General features: G+C 38.2%; 2 protein-coding genes and 1 long non-coding RNA gene across 9 annotated transcripts in view; 2 read left to right on the top strand and 1 right to left on the bottom strand.

The window, feature by feature from the left end:
- Positions 1 to 13,707, bottom strand: part of taok3a (TAO kinase 3a) — a 66,295-nt gene extending 52,588 nt beyond the window's left edge. For 2 of the 6 annotated variants that reach the window (XM_083527332.1, XM_083527335.1), the window contains exons 1-2: positions 8,604 to 8,722; positions 8,115 to 8,165 (exon numbers count right to left, since the gene is read on the bottom strand). The gene's annotated coding sequence lies outside the window, so the exon portion shown is untranslated. Of the gene's footprint in view, positions 1 to 8,114; positions 8,253 to 8,603; positions 8,723 to 13,097; positions 13,432 to 13,472 lie in introns of those variants that run through there. The other 4 variants (XM_083527331.1, XM_083527334.1, XM_083527333.1 and 1 more) reach the window with 4 other exon arrangements.
- On the top strand, positions 8,107 to 8,637 carry LOC310718585. Its single transcript, XR_014531190.1, has 2 exons — positions 8,107 to 8,167; positions 8,240 to 8,637. It is a non-coding gene; the product is annotated as an uncharacterized lncRNA (long non-coding RNA).
- A 2,105-nt stretch (positions 13,708 to 15,812) lies between the features above and the next one.
- On the top strand, positions 15,813 to 26,289 carry suds3 (SDS3 homolog, SIN3A corepressor complex component). 2 transcript variants are annotated; one of them, XM_083527458.1, is made up of 12 exons: positions 15,813 to 16,061; positions 16,955 to 17,024; positions 18,907 to 18,962; positions 20,289 to 20,360; positions 20,461 to 20,480; positions 20,584 to 20,740; positions 21,931 to 22,026; positions 22,369 to 22,430; positions 22,696 to 22,717; positions 22,828 to 22,933; positions 23,403 to 23,487; positions 25,584 to 26,289. In XM_083527458.1, exons 1-12 carry the CDS (start codon positions 15,950 to 15,952, stop codon positions 25,680 to 25,682), a joined length of 957 nt encoding a protein of 318 aa, XP_083383584.1. In that variant the 5' UTR covers positions 15,813 to 15,949; the 3' UTR covers positions 25,683 to 26,289. The 2 variants fall into 2 exon arrangements, with proteins under 2 accessions (XP_083383584.1, XP_083383585.1); XM_083527459.1 differs by having other exon boundaries at positions 15,817 to 16,061; positions 18,907 to 19,332; positions 19,558 to 20,360.
- The last annotated feature ends 254 nt before the right edge of the window (positions 26,290 to 26,543 follow it).

Genomic DNA, 26,543 nt, shown 5'->3' with positions numbered 1-26,543 from the left:
GAATGTGTGGAGGGGAGGAGGAGGCTAAAAATAGCAATCATTACCTCACACACTCCTCTGAGAGAGAGGGAGAGCGAGAGAGCGAGAGAGAGAAGGAGAAAGAAAACGTGACAGGGAGAATGGAAATTAATGCAAAGATGTGCGTGAGGTAAAAAACACAGAAGAAAAAAACAAAAGATGAGAGAGAACAAGGGAAAGAATACGAAAGAGGAAAAAAGGTGAAGAAAAAAAAGAAAAGAAAAAGAAATTCTCATTTCGTGTTCCGAAATGATTCCCGCGTCCTCACCCACGCTCACGGCACAGCGCGGGACACGTCACTACACGTCTACAACACACTCATTCGCTTCTGCTGCACGTTAACTCTCTGTTGCTGTTCTGTTTCTGTGAGGTAAAAACAGACAGGCAGAAGATGAACAGACAGACGGATGGACAAAAAGACAGAACTGAAAACAGACTGAGAAACGAACAGACCGGAGGATAGGCAGAAGAACGGACGAAATGACGAACAATCAACCTGTCCGTATTTTCCACGACATAAAGACCTGGACAATAATTCTGCATATACACTGTAATATCTTAATTAATAATAAGTGTGTGTCTGGGTGAACAGACAGACAGACAGACAGACAGACAGACAGACAGACAGACAGACAGACAGACGCACTCACTGCTTACATCTTAGTTACAGCTATTAACTTCAGTACAGCTATTTTTTTGTCCATGGGCATCTCATTTGGCAAACATTACTTAGTAAGTAATTAATAAAAAATGTAAAAAAACAATGAAATGCCTTGCAGCTACAACTGACTTTACACCAAAATTGCTTTCCTCTGCTGGAATAATGTAATGCACGTCTGGTAGCACTGCCTTCTGAAGAGAAAATAATTTAAGGAAGTAAATAAGTGCAAAAGAAAAAAGAGAAGAAACTATAAAAAGCATTTAAAATCCTAATAAATTTCCGCATCTTTAACTGGGACCAATTATGAACTGGAGTGATGTAGCTGAGGCAGAGGAACTGTAAAGGCAGAAATCATACATCAGCGTTTTCTATCGTTATAAACAAGTCAATTCATTTAAAAAAAAATAAAATAAATAAATAAATAAACCTTCCTGTTTAGACCACGCCCACTTCAAGTTTAAATCTGCATACAACTAAAGATATATGATCAAATTGACGTTCTCCTCAGAAACAGAAAGACAAAATGACCTACTGAATACTTTTTGTTCTGTCCAACACACCAGTAGAGTTTTATTACCGTTCTAAGAAACGCAGTGAATTCGAAACATCCGTAACTATCGAAAAACATACAGTCCCTTTTCTATACAGCTGTGAGACCGTGAGTCTACGTTTTTCCTGATGACCTCTAAGAGCTACACGGAGGCTACCGTTATCTGCTTCGCACCAGGTGGTTCTTTTCCTCCGCCTCGTGCAGCGATTCGTTGATTATATCTTACTTATTTTTCCTAGAATCAACGTCCAAATACGGCACCACGAGCCACTGAAAAAACCGTACTGAAGTGACTAACATCATTCTTCCACAACACATTTATAATCTAAACAAAAACTTTGGGTTGCCAGATCTTAACCAGACTGTTAACATGAGGGGAAAATTTGTGATTTTAAAGCACAACAAATTTTCCCCCTCATGTAAAGAAATTTTTATTATTTTCAAGTGAAATAACGATGAGACAAAATGGACGCCGGAATGGAAAATGAGCGAAAACGAAAGAAGAGACACGGCTGTGAAACGGGGACTCGTGTTTCCTAAAGTCATTCATGCTCATACACACTTTTACACAGAGACAGGAAATAAAGCAGAGTGTGTGCGGAATCAAACGTGTGTGAAGACGAACCTGTGATTTGCAACCGCACAAATTAAGAATTAACACGTTCTGACCAATCAGAATTCAGGATTCAGCAGCAATGTGCTCTCATTACAACCAGCTTGGATTCTGTTGGCCTGTTTGTGGTTCCACACCCACACCCACACACACACACACACACACACACACACACACACACACACACACACACACACACACACACACAACATGCCGTTTTACAGGATTCGGTGACTCACTGGGTTTTGTACGTTTGTGATGATGATTGTTTATCAAGTCAAGCCAGTTCTGATTTGATTTGATTTGATTTATTTTCCATTTGAAAAAGAAGCAGCGAAGATAACGATTTTCATAAGAGGGTCATCAATTAGAGTCAATTACTAGAAGACACTTCAAGGACAAAATATATTGATGACAAAAAAAACCTGTCAAATCAATAAACTGAAGTCGCAGGCCGCGTTTTGTGTAACTTCATCACACACAACAAATTCTACCGCATCACTAACACACCAGACCCTTGATCAAGTATATAAATCCTTTAAATGTACAATGTTTTTTTTTGTCATGTGATGTCAAACTCTCATCACCGAGGTTTTCAAAAAGTTCAATATTCAAAAGGTTTATTGTTGATGTCCATGAGATAAACAGTTCATGAGACAAGCAGCAAGACCATCCATGAGACATGCAACGACATCAATGAGACAAGCAGCTAGGACACCAATAAGACAAGCAGCTAGAACGCCCATGAGACATGCAGCTAGGACACCAATGAGACATGCAGCTAGGACACCAATGAGACAAGCAGCTAGGACACCAATGAGACAAGCAGCTAGAACATTCATGAGACAAGCAGCTAGAACATTCATGAGACAAGCAGCTAGAACATTCATGAGACAAGCAGCTAGAACATTCATGAGACAAGCAGCTAGAACATTCATGAGACAAGCAGCTAGGACACCAATGAGACAAGCAGCTAGGACACCAATGAGACAAGCAGCTAGGACACCAATGAGACAAGCAGCTAGGACACCAATGAGACAAACAGCTAAAACCCCTATAAGACAACCAACTTCCTGTTCTGATCTACATTACAGCAACAACACTGATAAACAATCATCTCAACACCAGCATCTTATTCTCTCACTCAAATATGTCACAAAAAATATGGTACCGTCTTTAAAAAAAAGATCAAAAGAAAACTTCGCTGTACTAAAGACTGTTTGCTTTTTTTGTTCATTTGTTTTTGCTATTTTCATGCCACATACTTTTTCTGGGGAAAAAATAAATACATTTTCTCTTTATTAAAAGTCCTGAAATTGGAGACTCCTTCAACACCACATAAATAACTACTGGATTTTCTTTGTAAACAACCCTATGTTTTGTTTAGTTTTGAATTGAGAACTGTATAATAATGCAGTATAATAAAATCAGATTTAAAGATATTTTTTGATGTTTTAATATTAAAAAGATACAAATGAAAGCTTTGTTTGTTCACCTGGATAATGAGTCCATAATCTGTTAAATTCCATCAATTTTAATTGTCTGAAATTTGTATTATTATTATTATTTATTATTATTATTAAACACTATTAATAAAAAATATTATTATTATTACATTTGTTTGTAAATAATTCAATTTAAGCAGCTAATTTTAGATTCATTTTTATCTTTTTTAGTTAAAAAATATATATATTTTTTTATCTAAACATTACATTAAGTATAATTGTACAATTGTTTTTATTGTTTTATGAACTTTATTTCACACTTAATAGTGATTAAGATTAAGTAAAGCTGCAGACAGAGGCATGAGTGTGGCTAAGCCTTCTGGCAATGCGTGTGTGCGTGTGTGCGTGTGTGTGTGTGTGTGCGTGTGTGCGTGTGTGTGTGCGCCAAGCCTCCACCACTTGTCAAAAGCAGCTGATTGACCCATGGTGTTTAACATACAAACAAACACGCACACACATTTATATGTTACATTACGAATTATATAATGAGACATTACATAATCACGCCAATCTAGCGGCATGAAATCTTTTCAGAATTAAATCATAAAGCCCTGAATTAAAATCTAACCGAATCATGAAGCAAAGCATAAAAAATATAAAAACATTTTAAATGTTTCCATCTCAAAGCCGAATCACAGACCCTGCTGTCAGACTGATGTGTCAGGGGATGTGGCTTAACATTTAAATGTAGAACTTTACCTCAGAAATTATTCAGATCATAAAACAGTGTATACCTGAATTACAGAACCTGTCAAAGTTATGCAAACATGGAGTCTGTTATGGTTTTTTTTTTTTTAATTCCTTTCTTTATATGCAACAAACTTGGTCATTTAAGAATGAGGGTTTAATTTGACCAAACAAATCTATAAATGTCCAGACTATTTTCATTGAAAATCCTTTCTTAGCATAAATTATAGCTTTACAAACTCTCATAACTATGTGCCCCGAGCGACGCCCCTTGCCACCACCCTCCCGCCACTAAACTCCCCCCCAGAAGTGCCGCCAAACCCCACCACAACCTGTAGAGATTGCCCGCAACACCCATCCCCAACAGAAAAGGAGAGGCACCGCTCCAAGGGTCTTTGTATCTACTGCGGACAGGCAGGACTTATGGCGACTTCCAGCCCAGTAAAAAGACAGGTTCGTCGTTAAAGGGGAGACCCATGCCGAGCAGAGTTCTTCCGGTCCTCTCCAAACCTTTCCTGGACATCCACATCCCCCCCAGGGGTCAGGAACACCAGATCGCAGCTTTTGTGGACTCTATTCCTTAGGCAAGCCATAGCCATCGAGTCAGAGCCAATGCCAGCCACCCTTCAAGTCCAGCCCTCGATGGTCAATAGGGACGTTAAATCAATGTCTCTTTGACTACAATTACGATATCCTGGTCTTCTCCTGGTCCCTGAGGCCTCCCCTCAGGAGTCTCTCTGTTCCGGAACAGCTGCGGTCTCAGGTACTCCAATGGTGCCACTATTCCCCCCGTTTTGTCTTTCCAGCACAACACGCACTCTAGCTCTCTGGTGCTTTTGGGGGCCCATCATCCAGAAGGATGTTCATAATTGTGTGCCCAAGGACCCCATCGGCCGGGCAGTGGGGTTACTTTGGCCACTGCCAGTACCCAGACGTCCCTTGTCGCACATCGCTCTGGACTTTGTCACCGGGCTTCCTTCTTCTGCCGGTTATACTGACCATAGTAGATTCTTCAAGATGGTACACTTCGGCCAAGCTGCCCTCAGCCAAGGAGATGGCCTCACACCTTCTACAGCACGTGTTTCCCTCTACACGGCCTTCCATGAAGCATCCTCTCTGACCAGGGCCCGCGGAGAGACTTAACCAGGAGCTAGAGACCAGACTCGGCAATCTGTGCGCCCAAGATGCCTCTTCCTGGGCATCTAAGTTATTGTCGGTGAAATACGCACATCACTCCCTACCCACTGCTGCCACAGGCATGTCCCTGTTCCAGAAAGTTTACGGCTACCAACCAACGTTATTTTCCACCAAAGAGGCTGAGGCATTAGTCATGTCTGCTTTAGCCCTGTTTCTACGCTGCCGGCGTGGCTGGAGGAAAGTCCTCCTCAAGGCTTCCAAAAGTTAGCCAACCAAAGGCGCCACCCCGCACCCCGTTGTTACCATCTTGGACAAAACGTATGGCTGCCCACCCGGGACCCATCCCTTAAAGCCATATGCTGCAAACTCTCTCCACGATTTCTGGGTCCGTCAATTTCCAAAGTTCTAAGATTTCTAAGGTCATCACCCGAGTGGCCGTTTGACAAACTCCACAAGGCACTTTGGTGTGTACCATATTGCACGTCACCCTCCTCAAAACAGTCCCGAATATCTCTTTATTTAGGGGAATTTTTGCTTTATACCCGATTTTCATTTTCTCTATTGTTTTCCAGGCTCCCGGACTTTAGGACTGTATCCTCGGGCTCTCGCCTGCTAAGAAGTTTTTGGACAGTCTGTATTTTTTTCTGCCCTTGCACTTTTTAAAGACCGTTTTGATTTTCATTCGCCTGCATCCTGCATTTGGGTCCTTCAGCCAGTTCTTTCCTTTAAACATTAGGCTTCCACCTCAATCATGTGTTACTGCGAGAGTGAGGCAGCCTGATCACATCTTCTCTACAGTTCTCCATCTAAGTTTTTCTCTTAGAGCCAAAGATGTCAGAAAACACCATAAACATTTCTTCCACTCTTCCAATTCTTCTGTTTTTGCCTTTTACAGAGTTTGTTGCAAAGAAGCAAAAGGAACGTCTCAAAAACCATAAAAGATATAATTTATTATTAATATTTTCCTTATTATTTCTAACACGTGATCGAGTAAAGAATCATTTACATTTTTTATTTATTTTTTTATCTAATCAACAAACAGATAGAGTAATTTCCAAAAGTCCCTGACCAGGAAATGATCGTGTTTTTCTGTACCAGCACATCCTCCCCTTATACAAGAGCAACTTGCAAAACACTGCATTAGTTTTATTCATTATACAATAAACTGCTACACTTTTTATTTATTATCAAATAGACGCATTTAATAATGTGGGATGTCGACTCTTGGCATAGAAATGGCATTTAAGACAAGAAATAAACATTAAATAAACCTAGTATTTCCTGTTAATAAATACAACCCAGATCTGATAGAATTCAATTTGCTTTGATCGTCTGTATTAGATAAGTATGAATCAGACGCTTTCTGTTCACTTTTGAATGACGATGATGTAAAGGAGCTTTTTCAACATCAAACTTACAAGCAAATCACAAAACTATCACAGCCTAGATCTAATAAAACCACATTACACAAATTATTTTTGTAATCTTTTTTTTTTTTTTCTATTTAAATTATGATTAGGATTGTTATAACGATTGGGTGCTCTCGGATCGGTTCTTCTTCACCCCGGTCTCTATCGGATTGGTGGTTAATAACGAGCACAGCGTGCGCCGGCTTGATAATTCAAATTACACAACGGCTTAACGGCTCCAGAGGTCGTCCAGATGGCACAAGGGCCAAAGTCTGAACGTGTGAGAGGAGCTCGCTTGTAAATCTTGAAACCACGCTGAAGGAAGAGAATTTGCTTGTGTGTATTTGCGTTTGTAGGAGACGTGACGGAAGTGCCAGTGGAAAGGAAATGGCAGACTGCGTGCGCGCCCGTGTGTGTGTGTGTGTGTGTGTGTGTGTGTGTGTGTGTGTGTGTGTGTTTAAGAGAAAGAGAGAGAGAAAGGGAGGTCTGATAGCAGGTTCCTGTGGCTTTTGCTTTAGGTGTTATAGCTGCTTCTTTAGACCTCAATTCCGTTTACACATCCGCTATAACGGCTTCTTTCTGGCATCCAGGCCGTAGTGTTTCGCTCAAAACAATGCGCCCATACACACACACACACACACACACACACACACACACACACAAAACACAACAGACACTAAAAATGTCATGCACGTGCTCATTTCATGATTTTGAATACTTTTATAATAATACGAATATAATCGACAGTTTCTAGACGTTGTGTGTGTGTGTGTGTGTGTGTGTGTGTGTGTGTGTGTATATATACATATGTATATAGGTATGTGAAAAAAAAAAGCTCTAAGTCATTTGCAATTCCCGTAACATAAACAGTGACGAATTTAGCGTGATGAAGCCTTTTATTCCGCTTACACCAAAACTTTTTTTTCCCTGCCAGCTCACCCCAGCTTCTCTTTTCTCATCTCTTGAAAAAAAAAAAGACTTCCAGATTGACCTCCGACTGTGACGAAGCTTCAACACAGGAGACTTCTTTCCTAATAGTGGAATAAACATCTCCTTACAGCAAACAATGACATGAATGCTTTCTTAATAGATGTATGTAAATTGTCTACTGTAGAAACTATACAATTTGAAGCTGCAACTACCTTCAGAGCTGCTGTTGAACATTAATCAACGCTTTCAAACCAATCTATTGCTCTATAGTGTAACCCTGATCAGATACACACTGTAGCAGTGTAAACAGGGTTCTTCAGATGCATTTTGGAGAAACGCAGAGAAGCTGCACACGCCTTTATCTAGAAGGAAGTGAAAGCTGAGTGATAAAGCTGCTTAGAAGTCTACTGGCTCCAGCTTTGAACTTTCACAAATTTAAAACTACATCAAAAATAATCCAGGACAATACTCCAAACCAGGCTGGAATTATCAATATGTATCAGAATTAGAAAAAAAAAAAAGTGCTCCATGCATGAACTCTGCATGAAACTTGATGTTCAAGTAGAAAAAGTTGTTCAGTATCATAAGAAAATAATCTTCTCACCTCCTTCCGGCGTGTGGGAAAGCTCCTGGAAGTTCTACAGCAGCGAGGAACCTGTATGAGGAAGGAATGGAGAATAAATTGCAGTAATGAAGGTGATTTGAGCAGTTTATTGCAGGTCCATACAGCTCCTGCTGCTTCCTGCACATGAACCGAGCTCCTGTTCACGGTTGCCAGATTGGCGTTTGTACACCTGTTAGAGTGGTGTCAGACTTTTTTTTTTTTTTTAAGTTGTCGATAAAGTTTCAACGGGTGTGGGTTTTTTCCCCTCAATAAAACTCGGCCAAACAGCGCAATCGGTGTATTCGACTTTAACAACTGGTTTGACTCGACATCCGTTTAACGATTAACACATATTTAAAGCGGCGGGGTGAATCTGGCAACCCGGATTCACGGCTGTCATACGGAAATAAAGCGGCGCTGAAACGCAAAGCGCCGAGAAATAAACGCGTTCAAACTCAATGTCGCCGAACAACCGAAATTCTTCTTCACCTCGAGATTTGGGATGAACGCAAAGCTTGTGGGGGGGGGGGGGAGAGGCTTCAATTAAATCCGTCACTCAACCCGTGTCGCCATATTTAACTCCGAGTGTGACGTGTGTCAAATTAGCATTAGCATCATTATTAGCATAAACCTTAACGACGCTTGTTAGCTTACACCCCCCTCCACCCCCCCCTCCTTTTTTTTTTTTTTTTTTTTAATATAACCGTGTTATTTTGTTTATTTCTTTGTTTCAACTATTTATTTTTCGCGTCAGTGTCTAACTGCTTTGAGACAAAAAGTTAATATTGCCATGAAGTGCAAAACTTTTTGGCCCCCAATATAAATAGGATTAACTATTGCTCAATAAAAATTAAATTTTTTAAAAATAAAAGCAACTCTAAACTTGAAAAAAAAAAGTTAATATCATGAAATGTAAAACCCGTCCCCAATACAAACACAGGATATATATAAAAAAATAAAATATATATAAATAAATTCTTTACACCTTTTTTTCTAAAAGAATTTATAAAAATTAACCCTAAACCACTTGAAACAGTCTTCCTGTTTTGAAAAAGTTTATATTCCCATGAAGTGCAAAACTTAGTGAAAAATTATGATAATAATAATTATATTTATGTTATTTTCTAAACCACTTTAAACTTTGTCTTCCTCTTTTGAAAACTTTTATATTTAATTACAAATCAGCCTAATTTATAAACAAAAAAATAATAATTAATATATACTGTACATTCTTTTTTCAAGACCTTTTGTACTATTTTTATTAATAAATAAATGACAATAAATAAATAAAAACAACTAATTTGAACCAAGTCTTCCTGTTTGAAAAAAGTTTATATTCCCATGAAGTGCAAAACTTTTTGCCCCTTTTTGCTCACTGTACAACCCCAGGCCCTGTTTAATACTCAGTAAAAATAAAAAATAAACATTTTAATTTTTTTTATAAAAATTTAATAAAAAACAACTCTACACTACTTTGAGTGAAAGTCTCACTGTTTTGAAAAAGTTTATATTCCCATAAAGTGCAAAACATTTCACCCCCTTTGGTCCCGGTCTAATGCGCATTATAAAATAAAAACCAATATATAAAAATACAAAATAAAAAAAAATATATAATAGATTTTTACTAAGAGTTTTCTAAAAAAGAAAATTAAACAATAACAACTCTAAACCATTTTGATCAAGTCTTCCTTTGATATTCCCATTAAGTGCAAAACCTTTTGCCCCCTTTAGTCACCAGTACAAGCACAGGATCTAACTGATAATAAAAAAATTAATATAAGTTTTTGTTTTGTTTTTCTTCAAAATACCTTTTTTTTCTAAAAAAAAAATTCAATAAAAACAACTCTAAACTACATTGAACCAAGTCTTTCTGTTTTGAAAAAAGTTTATATTCCAATTAGATGCAAAACTTTTCACCCCCTTTGGCCTTATTTATTGCTCAAAAAAAAAAATTATAATATATACGTTTTTGAAACAAGGCCCTTTTTCCCTAAACAATTTAATAAAAACAACCTAATAATCCGAAACATCAGAACCAAAAAAAGTCTTTAAACTACAGTGCATACCTTCCATATGCAAATTAAAACTAATATTCCACTTAAAATACTCAGATCACGCTCAGAAAGTGAGAGAAAGTTTATAAAGTGATATAATTGTAATTTTTTTTCATAAAGTTATATTGTAAATATATGACGTGACTATTGTATGGCTTGTAAGCAAAGTCAAGTGTCAATAATATAAAAAAAAAATGCAATAAAAGTGTTCTGAAATGCTGAGATCCTAGAAATTGAGGCTGATAAACCGCTACAGAAATACTACTTGTAAAACAAAAATTCAAAAGATTACAAACAAAGTAAATCCACGGCAGCGCCTCACTCGATGGCAAAGTGTTAGGAGTTCGCGAGCGTCCGCAATCTTGTTTCTGTGCTGTTTTGCTGGGAAACGGAGAAAAATGTGGGATGTGAGGCACTATTTCTGCAAGACGTGACTCATTCCTACATGATCTTCCGTGAGTAAGAGCGCTGGTAAAGCCGACTTGGAACAAAATCATTTCCTAAAAGGAGGATGAAGCGTAAACCTTCGCATCTTCCCTCGATTTCTGGGGTAAAAACACGACGTCTATTTGACAGCCTACATCCAGAAATCCATGTTCAGTTACTGATCATTTGTTACAGAGTTTGTCAAAAGATTAGAAACTCCTAGTCTCTGGTTTTTGAGAGACACATGCATGTCCCTGTTGTTTCCATGCGACACACTTGGTCATTTAATGGTATGAAGGCTGACTTTGACCCAAAATATGTTTAAATGTCCAGATGTTCCACTTTATTTTCATGGAAAAATCCTCCCTTAGCATGAATAACAGCTGTACACGTGCCTCTTGTAAAACTTGCCAGGTTCCAGTTCATCCCAGAGCAGTTCAGTAGGATTTAGGTGCAGTGTGTGAGTAGGTCTTCCATGATAGGTGACACTCCGGTCCACTGTTTGCTCTCTAGATGCAGAGCTTTGACGTACGATCTCATTGTCTTGTTGTACGGTGAAGTCGGTTCCAATGAGCCGCAGTCCAGACGGAAATGCATGATGTTGAAGTGTGGAATGGGGCCGTGTTGGATCAGTATTTCTTTCATCATCTATACAATTTGTACACATGTTCTTCAAATATGAACAGAAACGTGTGGTGGAACGTGAAACCTAGGAACGTCTTTTGCCTCGGTCATCTGTCTGTCTGTCTGTCTGTCTGTCAGTCCTGCTGTTTGTTCATCAATCTGTTCATCTACCTTTCTGCTTTTTCGTCTGTTATTCTGTTTGTCTGTCTGTCTATATGTCTAGTCATCAATTTCTCTTTCTCTCTGTCCATTTTTATTATTCTGCCTGACTATCCATCAGTTTCTCTGTCTGCCTGTCCACTTGTACATCTGTCAATCCTTTAGTTTTTCCATCCCTCCCTCCATCCCTCTATCTATGCGTCTCTCTCTAAATCTCTCACCTTTATGTTTGTCCATCCATCCATCCATCCATCCATCCATCCATATGTCTGTCTGCTCATTCATCTCTAGATATGTCTATCATTCTGCTTGTCCATCCATCAATCAGCAATCAGTCTGTTTGTCTATCTCTCTCTCTTTCTGCCCATCCATTTGTGAACATCTAAATCCTTCAGTTTGTCCATGCGTCTCTCCATCCCTGTTCAATGCAATGCAGTATTATTTTTATTGCACATTTTCCTGAAGCAGCTTTACAGTTATAAACTGGTTATAAAATGAGAATTTATATGTGTAGTCCCTATAAGTTTATCTCTAATAATCGAGCCAGTGGCGACTGTGGCGAGGAAAAAACTCCCTGACATGGCACGAGGAATAAACCTTGAGAGGAACCAGACTCCAAAGGAAACCCATTCTCATGTGGGTGACACCGAATGTCCATTCATTATACTGTTCATGGATGGATGGATGGATGGATGGATGGATGGATGGATGGATGGATGGATGGATGGATAGATAGATAGATAGATAGATAGATAGATAGATAGATAGATAGATAGATAGATAGATAGATAGATAGATAGATTGATAGATTGATTGATTGATTGATTTATTGATTGGTTTGTTTATTTAACTAGTTTGCTTTAAAGCGTTCCTCAGCTCCGAAATGAAATTCTCGAAACTACTTGTTCAACCTCCACATCATGGAATCACTTGTACACATCACAGAAGCAATTTCTCGTCCGTACATTCGTTCAATTGATGGTGTGCAATTGTCTGCTGTTCATAGTTTAAGCAACGAGAAAATCGCTTCTATGACGTGCACAATCGCAAAACATCTCGGCATCAGTTTAAATTTCTGTTAACGTTTTTTCCTGTAAATGTGTTGAATTGATTGTGCAGATGAATCTTGTGTGAATTGATTGTGCAGATGAATCTTGAACGTCACTAATGAAGGCGAGTAAACGGCATCAGATCAACCAATGATCAACCAGTTCTCTAAAACAGGTCAGAGGGGAGTCTCAGGAACCTTCAATTGGTAATTAAACAGAATTATAATATATATTTTTTCTGAAAATGGATGAACCAGGAAACAATTGAACACCAGTAGAGTACAAGTAGTACTACCAGTAAAAGTGTAAATGTTCCTTCATGTGCTGCTTCTCACAGACAGACAGGCAGACAGACAGGCAGACAGACAGGCAGACAGACAGACAGAGATTACATCAGATCACATCATGTGTGTCCACAACTCTACTCCAGTGTTGTCTCTAAACGCTCATGTGGAGTGTGGAGTGAATCCAGACCGGACAAGTCGAGCGTAGATGCAATCGAACATGACGCTGATAGTAAAAAAGCGTGAAAGCGTAAAAGCGAACCGCAGAGATACAAACCAAGCCGCACGTTTACACGCACGAGCGCACACGCATGCATCCGCACACATACACGCACACTCACACGCACGCGCTATAACAACAATAATTAAATATGCATGTGTCCTTACCGGGATATAAATGAGTGACGTTTTTTAATCCTCTCAACAGATCCTAATCCAACTCCATTACAGGTTCAACAGATCCAGCGACGGTGACACGCACGCACGCACGCACGCACGCACACGCGCGCGCAGCAGCGGCAGCCGCAGCAGCATTACAGCAAAATCGCTCGTGCGCGCTTAACCCGAAAGTCTTGCGCGCGCCGTCGGGACCGTAAACTTCTCCTTCATCGATGCGCGTTTCAGTCGCTCGTTCCCTTCATCCTCACACACACACACACACACACACTGCACTGCACTACAATATACTATACTATACTATACTATACTATACTATACTATACTATACTATATTATACTATACTATACTATACTATACTATACTATTTAGATATACACACTGTTCGGAAGCCCAGCTGTCTTGCAGGTGACACGCATCAAATTTTCATCCGCACCTGCGCGTCAAAGGTAACCGGAGAGACGGCGGATACCAAGCGCGCGCGCGCACACACACACACACACACACACACACACACACACACTCGCATCTCTCGCTACACACACACACGCGTGCACACGCACATACGTACGCTCGTACGATTATTTGCGCGAGGGCTCTACCTGCCGGCTGAACTCGGAAGTGCTTCGATCACGAACACACACACACACACACACACACACACACACACGAGCCGGATGACGTTAACGGAGTTTACGCAGAAACTCTACCAAAATAGAGAATCCCTCACATCCCTCACATCCCATCCCATCCTTCATATATATGACATCGCTCATATCCCATCACAGCCTTCATATACCTCACATCTCTCATATGCCTCATATCCCATCACATCCATCACATCTCTCATCACACACATCCCTCACATTACAGCACACATTTACATCCCTCATATCACATCCCTCATATCCAGCACACACATCAATATCCCTTATATCATATCTCTCATATCATATCCCTCATATTGCATCCATCATACCATATCCCTCATATCACATCCCTCATATCCAGCACACACATCCTTATCCCTCATATAATGTCCTTGATACTAATCCCTCATATCATATCCCTCATATCACATCCCTCATATCACATCCCTCGAATCATATTCCTCATATCACATCCCTCATATCACATCCCTCATATCCAGCACACATATCCATATCCCTTATATCACATCCCTCATATCCAGCACACATATCCATATCCCTCATATCACATCCCTCATATCATATCCCTCATATCACATCCCTCATATCACATCATCCATATCCAGCACACACATCCTTATCTCTCAAATCATATCCTTGATACTATTCCCTCATATCACATCCCTCATATCACATCACTTATATCCAGCAAACACATCTATATCCCTCATATCACATCCCTCATATCACATCCCTCATATCCAGCACACACATCCTTATCCCTCATACCATATCCTTGATACTAATCCCTCATATCACATCCCTCATATCACATCATCCATATCCAGCACACACATCCTTATCTCTCATATCATATCCTTGATACTATTCCCTCATATCACATCCCTCATATCACATCACTTATATCCAGCAAACACATCTATATCCCTCATATCACATCCCTCATATCACATCCCTCATATCCAGCACACACATCCTTATCCCTCATACCATATCCTTGATACTAATCCCTCATATCACATCCCTCATATCATATCCCTCATATCACATCCCTCTTATCACATCACTCATATCCAGCAAACACATCCATATCCCTCATATCATATCCCTCATATTATATCCCTCATATCATATCCCTCATATCATATCATATCATATCATATCATATCATATCATATCATATCATATCATATCATATCATATCATATCATATCACAAGCATTTCACTGCATGTCGTACCCTGTATGTATGTGTATGTGACAAATTAAATTTGATTTGATTTGATATCCCTCATATCACATCCCTTATATCACATCCCTCATATTATATCCCTTATATCACATCTCTCATATCACATCCCACATATCATATCCCTCATATCACATCCCTCATATCACATCCCTTATATCACATCCCTCATATCACATCCCTCATATCACATCCCTCATATCCCAGTACACCCTCACACAGTAATCTATCTATAAGATAAACATAAACATGCTTCTGTTATCATAAAGTTATATCATTTGTTTTTATTATTGTAATCTAATGATTATCATTTATTAATAATTATATAATGTTATTGAAACGTTCTAATGGTAATTCTTTTTTATTTATTTATCAGTGGTGACAGTAAATTCATTTCCCAACTTTATGTTTTGGTGATTTTTAATTTTGCATTCAAAAGTAAACTGGTAGAAACTTTTCTTTCATATAAAAAAAAAATAAAAGCTTTAAAATGAATTATGTTCGACTGAAGGGACTGAAGCGTAGATTTTCGGAAACGCAATAAGTGTATATGGAAATTCTGTGAGCGTAAAACATAAGAATAAACTACATCTCCCATCACGTTTCAGACAATATGGCGACTTCCGGGTCCGCAAGCAGCCCTGTTAATATTTTCCCCACGCGTATTTAGACAAAACCCCGCCTTCTAAACTCGGATTGGCTAATACTGCAGACATTCCGTCTTTCTGATTGGCTATCCAGCCACCTTGAATGAAACTATCTAATCAGAAGAAGGAAAGACGCGCTTTCTGATTACGGGTAGAAAAAAAAAACAAGGCAAACGTGCTGTTTTGAATGAGACACAACAACAAGAAGAGGAAAAAACTGCAGTCTCGCTGATCATCTTTTACTGAATGTTTACACACATGTTTTAGAAATAGCGAATGGCGTCGACTTTACTGTCACCAATGGTGGATTATTATAATGATGAAGAGGAGCTGGACAGCGTGGACGAGGACGATGACCGAAGTTTCAGAGGCAGAGACTCGGAAGAAGGTTAGCAGCTGTTAGCTTCAGCTCGATTATAAACGGAATAAAAAAACACATTGATTCGGATTAATAAATGAGTTGCGTATGAACGGAAATCCTTTAGATTCACACTCAGGGAGCCGCTACCATAGTAACAGTCTCATAGCAACATTTACCTCAGATTTAGCATTAGCTTGCTAGAAAAAAGGAACCGAATATTTTTTCTACGATTTGTTTTTAATAATTTTTTACATTTAATTACAAAAAATGGGTATTCAGTACATAGTAAAAGGTGCTCGGTTGAATTAAATAAACGTTTATTTAAGAAACAAATAGCGATTTGCATTTAAAACGATAGTTTTAGCTTATTAGCTCGTGCTAGCGAGTGTTTTTTGACAATTTGTGGTTAAGAAATCATAGTTAACATCAAGTAAATATTAATAAATCTGATTATATGCCAGATATTATTTTATGTGCTTTTTCTTTGAGATCATGACGTTAGCATGATTAGCAGCCTGGTATTTTTGTTGTGGGCTAGTATGCTAGTTAGCTGGATTGTTTATTAATATGTTATCATTTATATACTTTTTAATATTTATTTAAGATTAAAAAAATCCAACATTATAACACAGTGAACATGTTAAGTATATATTAGTACATGTTCCTAAACGCAGGAGTTTCGTTTGAGTTGAGTTACAGCGGTGTTTTTGGCTGGACGATATCACAGTAGTGAATGTAACCGCGATACTTTGGGGAGTGTAGTATCGCGGTATCCGATATTATCGCAAATCTTGATCTCGTCAGATTAAAGCAAACACGAAGCAGACGGTGTGTGTGTTGGGGGGGCGGAGATGATTAAACAATGTCTGGCAGATCCTGGTGCAAATTCCATTGATTTGTTGACAATTGTGTTCTTTCAGACACTGAAGACGCCAGTGAGACAGACCTCGCCAAACACGACGGAGACGACTATGTGGAACTTAAAGAGCAGTGAGTAGAGAACCTCACTATATGTCATGATGTTGATCTTTATACCCTGGATTGTGCTGGACTGTGATTGGCTGAAAATTCAAATATGGACATTGGATTGTGATTGGTTGTAAATTAATGGGTGAATGCTGGACTGTGATCGGCTGTCATTTCAGGTGTAAACATTTCGATTGTGATTGGCTGAAAGTTCAGGTGTGAATGCTGGATTGTGATTGACTGGAAGTTCAGGTGTGAATGCTGGATTGTGATTGACTGGAAGTCCCTGTGTGAATGCTGGATTGTGATTGGCTGAAAGTTCAGGCGTGAATGCTGGATTGTGATTGACTGGAAGTTCAGGTGTGAATGCTGGATTGTGATTGACTGGAAGTCCCTGTGTGAATGCTGGATTGTGATTGGCTGGAAGTCCAGGTCTGAATGCTGGATTGTGATTAACTGGAAGTTCAGGTGTGAATGCTGGATTGTGATTGACTGGAAGTCCCTGTGTGAATGCTGGATTGTGATTGGCTGGAAGTCCAGGTGTGAATGCTGGATTGTGATTGACTGGAAGTTCAGGTGTGAATGCTGGATTGTGATTGACTGGAAGTTCAGGTGTGAATGCTGGATTGTGATTGGCTGAAAGTTCAGGCGTGAATGCTGGATTGTGATTGACTGGAAGTTCAGGTGTGAATGCTGGATTGTGATTGACTGGAAGTCCCTGTGTGAATGCTGGATTGTGATTGGCTGAAAGTTCAGGCGTGAATGCTGGATTGTGATTGACTGGAAGTCCAGGTGTGAATGCTGGATTGTGATTGACTGGAAGTTCAGGTGTGAATGCTGGATTGTGATTGACTGGAAGTTCAGGTGTGAATGCTGGATTGTGATTGACTGGAAGTCCCTGTGTGAATGCTGGATTGTGATTGACTGGAAGTTCAGGTGTGAATGCTGGATTGTGATTGACTGGAAGTCCCTGTGTGAATGCTGGATTGTGATTGGCCGGAAGTCCAGGTGTGAATGCTGGATTGTGATTAACTGGAAGTTCAGGTGTGAATGCTGGATTGTGATTGGCTGGAAGTCCAGGTGTGAATGCTGGATTGTGATTAGCTGGAAGTCCAGGTGTGCATGTTGGATTGTGATTGACTTTAAATCTAGGTGTGAATGCTGGATTGTGATTGGCTGGAAGTCCCTGTGTAAATGCTGGATTGTGATTGGCTGGATGTCCAGGTGTGAAAGATGGATTGTGATTAACTGGAAGTTCAGGTGTGAATGCTGGATTGTGATTGGCTGGAAGTCCCTGTGTAAATGCTGGATTGTGATTGGCTGGAAGTCCAGGTGTGAATGCTGGATTGTGATTGGCTGGAAGTCCAGGTGTGCATGCTGGATTGTGATTGACTTTAAATCTAGGTGTGAATGCTGGACTGTGATTGGCTGGAAGTCCAGGTGTGAATGCTGGATTGTGATTGACTTTAAATCTAGGTGTGAATGCTGGATTGTGATTGGCTGAAAGTCCAGGTGTGAATGCTGGATTGTGATTGGCTGGATGTCCAGGTGTGAATGCTGGATAAACTAGTAACAGAATACACTTAAATGGACATAAATGAATGAACCCTCAGAGGGCCTGGTGTTCAGCGTCATCATCGAGTTTAAATGCAGTGTGTGATTTCCCTGGAAACATTGAGCACTTTTTTAAACTGTTCACATGTTGATCAAGCTGATAACAAGTATGTGCATTTTCAACATTGTTAAACTGCTTGACCCTTAATACTCAGTCTGTCTGCTGAAACCCATCCTCACCCTCAGCTATAAATCTCAGCTTCACCTCAGATTTATTATTTACATACTTGTTCATCTCTACTGCAATCCAGAAAGCTTTAAACTAATCTTTTATCTTTATTCTGTTTTGCAGGATGTACCAGGACAAACTGGCATCGCTGAAAAGGCAGCTGCAACAACTGCAAGAAGGTGACTTGCTAAAACATGCAGAACTTCTACCATTCTACCAGAATGTTCTACCAAGAACCCTACTGAAAACCTGTATTCATCCTCCCCATAGAGAGGACTGAGGAACACTAACAGATTAGACCTGACTCTTTTTCTGTAATTGTGCAGATGTGCCAGCTGTTCACCTATAACAGTACAGTTACAGATGTTCACCTATAACAGTACAGTTACAGATGTTCACCTATAACAGTACAGTTACAGATGTTCACCTATAACAGTACAGTTACAGATGTTCACCTATAACAGTACAGTTCTAGTTGTTCACCTATAACAGTACAGTTGTAGCTGTTCACCTATAACAGGACAGCTTTAGATGTTCATCTATAGCAGTGTATTTCCAGATGTTTAGATGCTCACTGATAACAGTGGATCATCTGTTTGCCTAAAATAATGTATCCATTACCAGATGTTCAGTTGTTTGCTAATAAAATTGTATTCGGGCCCAGATGTGTAGATGTTAACCTATAACAGTGTTGTCAATACCAAATGTTCAGATGTTTGCCTATACCCATGTATTCAGTACCAAGTGTTCAGATATTCACCAATAACAATGTAGTCAGTACCAGATGTTCAGATGTTTGCCTATAACTGTGTAGTTAGTCCCAAATGTTCACCTATAACAGTGTAGTCCAGATGTTTAGGTGCGCACCTATAGCAGTGCACTCCCAGATGTTCAAATGGTTACCTATAGCAGTGCAGTTCCAAATGTTGAGATGTTTACCTGCAGTGAACTCCCATACAGTTCAGCAGCCACACGGCATCCATGTGTTCACAAAAAACAGTACAGTTCCAGCTGTTCACCTATAACGGTACAGTTCCAGCTGTTCACCTATAACGGTACAGTTCCAGCTGTTCACCTATAACGGTACAGTTACAGATGTTCACCTATAACGGTACAGTTACAGATGTTCACCTATAACGGTACAGTTACAGATGTTCACCTATAACGGTACAGTTACAGATGTTCACCTATAACGGTACAGTTACAGATGTTCACCTATAACGGTACAGTTACAGATGTTCACCTATAACGGTACAGTTACAGATGTTTACTTATAACAGTACAGTTCCAGATGTTTACCTCTAACAGCAAAGGTTTATGGTGAAACGTCGGCTAATGGAACTTACAGGCTTACAGTTTTACTCGCTAAACAAATCAGCATTTATTGATTAAGCTTTCTGTAATACGTTATGGCAAATAAATCTATAATATTTAAATGAGCTTTTTGAATGTTAAGTGTTTTTACTGTTTAACTGTGTGTGTGCACACGTGTGCGTGTGTTTTAGGCACCCTGCAGGAGTATCAGAAGAGAATGAAGAAACTTGATCAGCAGTATAAAGAAAGACTTCGTAACGCAGGTAAAAACATCAGAAAGCAGCCAGAGATGATTTATGAGCTTTATATTTGAGGCCCAATATGAAAAAAATGTTCCATAATTTTGTTCTGTTTTTTTTACAGATCTCTTTCTTCAACTTGAGGTAGGTTCTAAACATTTCACGTCCACTATTACACTGTAAAACAGCGTGTAAAACCAGTGATATGTAATGAATTACATCACTTTTTCATGAATCGGTGGATCAGACGGAGCAGGTGGAGAGGAACTACATCAAAGAGAAGAAAGCGGCGGTGAAGGAGTTCGACGACAAGAAAGTGGAGCTAAAGGAGAATCTAATCGCAGAGCTGGAGGAGAAGAAGAAGATGATCGAAAATGAGAAGTTAACCATGGAGCTGACTGGAGGTGAGAGAAAGAATCGAGGTTAAAAATATTCATGATTTTAAAGTTAGATATCGCACAAAAAGAAACATTTGTACGGCTCAATAAAAATGGCAGACGTTGCAATGAGCTGGAACATGGTGGTGCGATGCATTAAACTGCATGTCCTGTCGCAGTTGAATTTTTGTCTGCTTATAGTTACACTATATGGACTAAGTCAGAGACACACAATTGATGCTGTAGATTGAAAATGTCCCTTCACTTAAACTAGGAGACCCCAAATCTGTTCCAGCATGACAATACCCCTGTACACAAAGCCAGATTTATGAAGATCTGCTTCACATGGGTTGGAGTGGAAGATCTCCTGCTATAGAGCTCCAACCAAATTGGACACTTTTGGGATAAATAGAAATGCTGACTGCACCCCCAGGTCTCCTCGTTGCGGTTAAAAAAGCACAAATCTACATAAGCACTCTCCAAAATCTAGTTAAATATCTTTCCAGAAAAATAGAGGTAATTATATAGGTCGACCGATAGTGGATTTTACTAAAACCGATAGCTCGGTTGGCTCGTTCTTGCCAATAACCGATTAATAAACTAGTTTTTAAAATGGATACTGGATAAACAAAAGAAAACTAAACTTTTATTTATTACAAAAAATAACATTACTGAATCATGAAAATGTGCTTAAAAAATAAATATGAATATATTAATTAGATGAATGAATATGGAGTAAAATAAAAGACATGCATTCAAACCGAAGCAGTTCGGAGTAACACTCCAAATAAATAAAAACAGTAACCAAAATGAACAAACAAACGACAAAGAAACCGCATGCAGTGTCAGTGATTCGCCTATAGAGGCTGCTCTCGTACTGTATAGCGTAATTTTGAAAAACATGGTTATGGTATGGTACGGTACCGATAGTTCCAGCAGTTAACTATCGATGCCAATTAATCTCCAAAACTGATAAATGGGTCGACCTCTAATTTCAGCTAATTGGGACTAAATGTGGAATAAGATGTTCTTGCTTTTCTCAAAGCTAGCATGTCGTTTAAATGTAGTTAATGTCCTGCAGTGACAGTTTCGTAAACAGGCTTAGTTATGTCTGGTCATTATATCTAAAATATCTGAGACAATATAAAGTGCAAAATGTAAGTGTAATAAATTACAAGTAAAGTAGTTTTTTTTATTTATTTTTTATTTCTCATCAGATTCCATGGAGGTGAAGCCCATCATGACTCGTAAGCTGAGGAGGCGACCCAACGATCCCGTCCCCATTCCAGACAAACGCAGAAAACCTGCTCCTGATATCCTTTATGGCCACCAGAATGAAAATGTGCTGTTTCAAATATGTATTATTACAAGATCTCATGGTTCTATCACACTGTTACACACATCACACTGCTGCAACGCACCCTGGAACTCCTCACAACTTCCATTGCATTTACTCACTCATACACATTTCTACATGAATACTTGTCTAGTAAGATGATGTGCTATATGGCCAAATGTGTATGTATGTGTATATATATATATATATATATATATATATATATATATATATATATATATATATATATATAATTTTTTTTTATATATATTTTAATTTTTTCCTCCCTCCATCACGTGTGATCGTTAACTCCACCCACCTCAGCTAAACTACTTGCTTACAGAAGAGCAAATAATGGAGGACCTGAGGACACTAAACAAGGTGACGAAAGACACAAAATGTGTTATTCTCAGGATCTGGTGACAAACCTTTTGATTAATAATTACGATAATTACGATTTTTTTAACCAAAAAAAAAAAGATTGCACAGAACAATTTATTGATGCTTGTGCAATAATTGTTAATTGCTTTTAGATGTGCCCTAATTAATAATTAATTAATGAATAATATTTTCTTTTATTCAAATCTTAGTCACCAAGGCTCATTCATTATTTTTATTATTTAAAAATTATTGCTTCTTCTTACAGCTCAAATCACCAAAAAGACCAGGTATATTTGATTCTTTTATATTATTATATATGTATATTTATTATAAAGCATTTCTTTTTTTTTTTTTTTTTTTTTTGTGCTAATCATTTGCTTAATTTTTAAATGTTTAGCCTCTCCTTCCTCTCCTGAACACCTCCCAACCACGCCCATGGAAAGCCCCACGCAGCGCTACGAAGCTCGAATAGAAGACGGAAAGCTCTACTATGATAAAAGATGGTACGAATTAAGGCTGGTTTTAAAGTTTTCATATTTTATTTTTTTAGCTACCAAATCACACAATTATATCCATTAAATCCAACATCATTAAAACATCACACAACTGTTTTAAACCAAAGGATAAGAAAATTACTTGAGATCATTAAACCATCATTGCACCTTTACTTGTGTGCTGAGCTTCTCAAACCAACCACGAGGTGGCGGTAGCTCTCTTCAGAAATCTCAGATATATTTAATCATGAGTGTGATGTATTACTGATAATATAATAAAATTATAGTGTGTGTGTGTGTGTGTGTATATATATATATATATATATATATTGCTTGAAGATTCTGATCAGAGGAGGTTTATTTTTGTAATCTAAAAACTTCTTCGTTGTAAACAACGTGGTCTGGAATGTGGTTTGAATAAAATGATAAAATGAATGTTTTTCTATTGTTATTTATTTATGTGTGTTTTGGTCCGCAGGTACCACAAGAGTCAGGCCATTTATCTGGAGTCGAAGGACAACACCAAAATCAGCTGCGTCATCAGTTCTGTAGGCACCAGCGAGGTTTGTGTTTTGCTTTCCTGCTCTGCTTTGTGTGAAAAGTAACAGCAGCTCTTCCACCTAACGATTTCCTCACACATTCGGGTTGAAAGGTGCACAGTCCGATTGCTAATTAACTAACTAATTAACTAATCTTCATCTAATCACCCGGGTCTGATCTACTACAGCACACTGAGAATCATGTGATCTCTTAGGAGTCTTTCATCATCCGGTTTCTGGATCAGAGTTAGCACGGAATTTATACTTTTGGTTTGTTTGCACATTAAAAAACACAACAATGAGGGAAAAAAGGGAGAAAACCTTCATAGATTGTGTGTAGAATTCATTAAATCCGGTAGATATTTATCACATTAAGTAACTCCCAGGATTTATGTACAGTAAAAAATTTGTGTCGCCCCTTTAAAGTATTTTAAAGAATTACAAAACTTAAATTCAAATCACGATTGGATATTTGAAACATTAAAAAAACAAAAAAAACAAAATCGTCTTACACCTTCAAAACACTTTCAAAAATATCAAAATTAGTTTTTTAATTGCACCTTTTAAAAAAAAATTAATAAAATAAATCACACATTGAAATATTTCGAGGAATTAATTAATAATCAACTGTTGCACCTTTAAATTTTTTTTTAAGAAAAAAAAAAAAAAATCTGTTATTGCATTTTTGATTTTTTTTTTTTTTTTAAAGGATTAAAAAAAAGTTGACTGTTGCACCTTTGAAGAATTCCACTTTTGCAACATTTAACTGCAAATAAATATGTGAAAGCACTTTATGTATTTAGTGATGATTCCTTTAGAGACCTGGTGCTCTAAAAACACACACAGATTAATAGGCAGCGACCCCAGATTTAAAAATATTTATATTTTGTGGACTATATTTATTAAGACTATATCTATTAATGTCCACGATGTATTGTTCAAGGAATAATAGACATAAACCGTATTATTGTCATTTCAAGACCATTTTATGCCATGGATATAAGAATAATACAGCATAATAGCATTAAAATGCAAGTACATCCTTTGATTGGCAGTTTTGAACTTTTGATTTTGAAGAAAATTGTAAATCAAATTAAACAAGCGAAATAAATTGATTAATATAAAAACAACACATCAAAACTGAAACAAGGAGTAACAAATAAAAAAAAAAATCCATTCAAAATTCATTCATACACTCACTTTCAAAATGAATAAAAAATGGGAAAAAAAACAGCATGTGGTGTCATTGATTCGCCTCTGGAGGCCGCTGTTGTACTGTGTATGGATTTTATTCGATAACCAGAAATGAATTATCAGTGCCGACTAACAGGCAAAACCGATGAATCGGTCGACCTTTAATATATAGTTATCTATTATAAACACTGTTGTTTACTCTTATTTAAAAGTCAAAATGTTAATGTTTATGAAAACTTTGTCCTGAAGATGTCGGACATTTAACTGTCCGTAGAGACTCCTTCCATAATCGTAAAAAAAAAACCCCAATATTGACGATTATACCTTTTTTTCCCCTTCTTAAATAACAAGGGTGGTGTAGATGTGTGAAGCATCCAAAATTTTACATAACACTTGTTCGATAAATGTAAATAAATAAACCATGATCATTGTATACTCTTTATGCTAAATATATCCATTTCATCCAGAGTAATGTATCATATGTTATTTATAATGTTAACTATGATAACACATTCCACAAGTGTACATTATATGGACAAAGGTTTGCGGACACCCTGACTATAAGATCCTTTGTGCTTTTTAAACATCTCATTCAACATTTAGTTCGATTTCCTGTTATAAAAACCTCCACTCTTCTGGAAAGATGCTCCACTAGATTGTGGAGATTTTGTGGAGATTCATCCAGCCACAAGGGTGTTAGTAAAGTCAGGTAGTGATGTGAGAAGGTTAGGAGGCCTGGGGTGCAGTTAGAGTTCACATTTATCTAAATCTCAATACATATGCTGAAATGGCAAAAAATAAATAAAAAAAGTGTTGCTTTTAAAAAAATTGTAATTTTTGTGTCTTATATATAATCGAAAACAAAGATCTTTATCTTCACATGATGATTATGATATTAACACATTTAACCTGGGCTTTGCCTGCAGATCTGGGTGAGGAAGACCAGCGACAGTACGAAGATGAGGATTTATTTAGGTCAGCTCCAGCGCGGTGCCTTCATCATCAGACGCCGTTCAGCAGTGTAGAGACTCTTTCCCTTCCTCATCCTCCTTTCACTCTTCCCGTCATCGCACTTGTCTCTCCATCTCTCACGGACGTGCTGCAGAGAAATAAAAACTCCAGCGCTCTGCCGTCGCTCTTTCAATCCTCTCCGCCTGCTCAGCGCTTGAAAGCCTCAGGACTGTCAAAGAAATTCCTCGACGCTTTATTCTCCATTCACAATCATGTTTCCGTACGGACACGTTTCTCCTGCCGGTGCGATCGTTCAGCGAGGGAGCAGACGACGACGAGGGAAAAACGCCTCACTGTTTTATCAATTTCTCATGTACAGTTTTTGTCTTTTTTTTTGTGTTTTTTTTTTTTTTTTGTAAACCAGTAAGAGTCAGAACGCATCTTCTCCCAGTATCCCAGATCTATTGATTTTGATTGACAGATGACTATAGAGAATAAGAGTAGAACCGAATTATTTTTACACATTTTAATCTTTAAGAATAGGTTTAAGGGAAAAAAATATCAAATTACACAAATACCACATTTGCCCAGTTTTGTTTTTGTAAATATTACTATTTCTTTATGCTTTTGTCAGGCGATTGTTTAAATACATCTCCTTTTTAAATAAAGATTTTTTGAGTAGCAGTGTTCTCAATGTACAAAACAAATTCAAACCTTTTATAAACATGTTTTGGTCTGTGGGAGGCAGCGCGTAGAAAATCATCGATGGAATTCTCCCATTATTCCACTATTATTTCAATGCTGATCAGGGTATGGTCAGTGATTGAACGTTAGCAACCAATGCTGATCAGTGATTGGATGATAGGAAAGAATGCTGATCATTGATTAGAAGTTAAGAACCAATGCTGATCAGTGATTGGACGTTGGGAACTAAT

This window comes from Silurus aristotelis (genome assembly GCF_946808225.1).
Source record: "Silurus aristotelis genome assembly, chromosome: 23".
Lineage (NCBI taxonomy): Eukaryota > Metazoa > Chordata > Actinopteri > Siluriformes > Siluridae > Silurus > Silurus aristotelis.
This window is presented reverse-complemented; position numbering and strand designations above follow the sequence as displayed.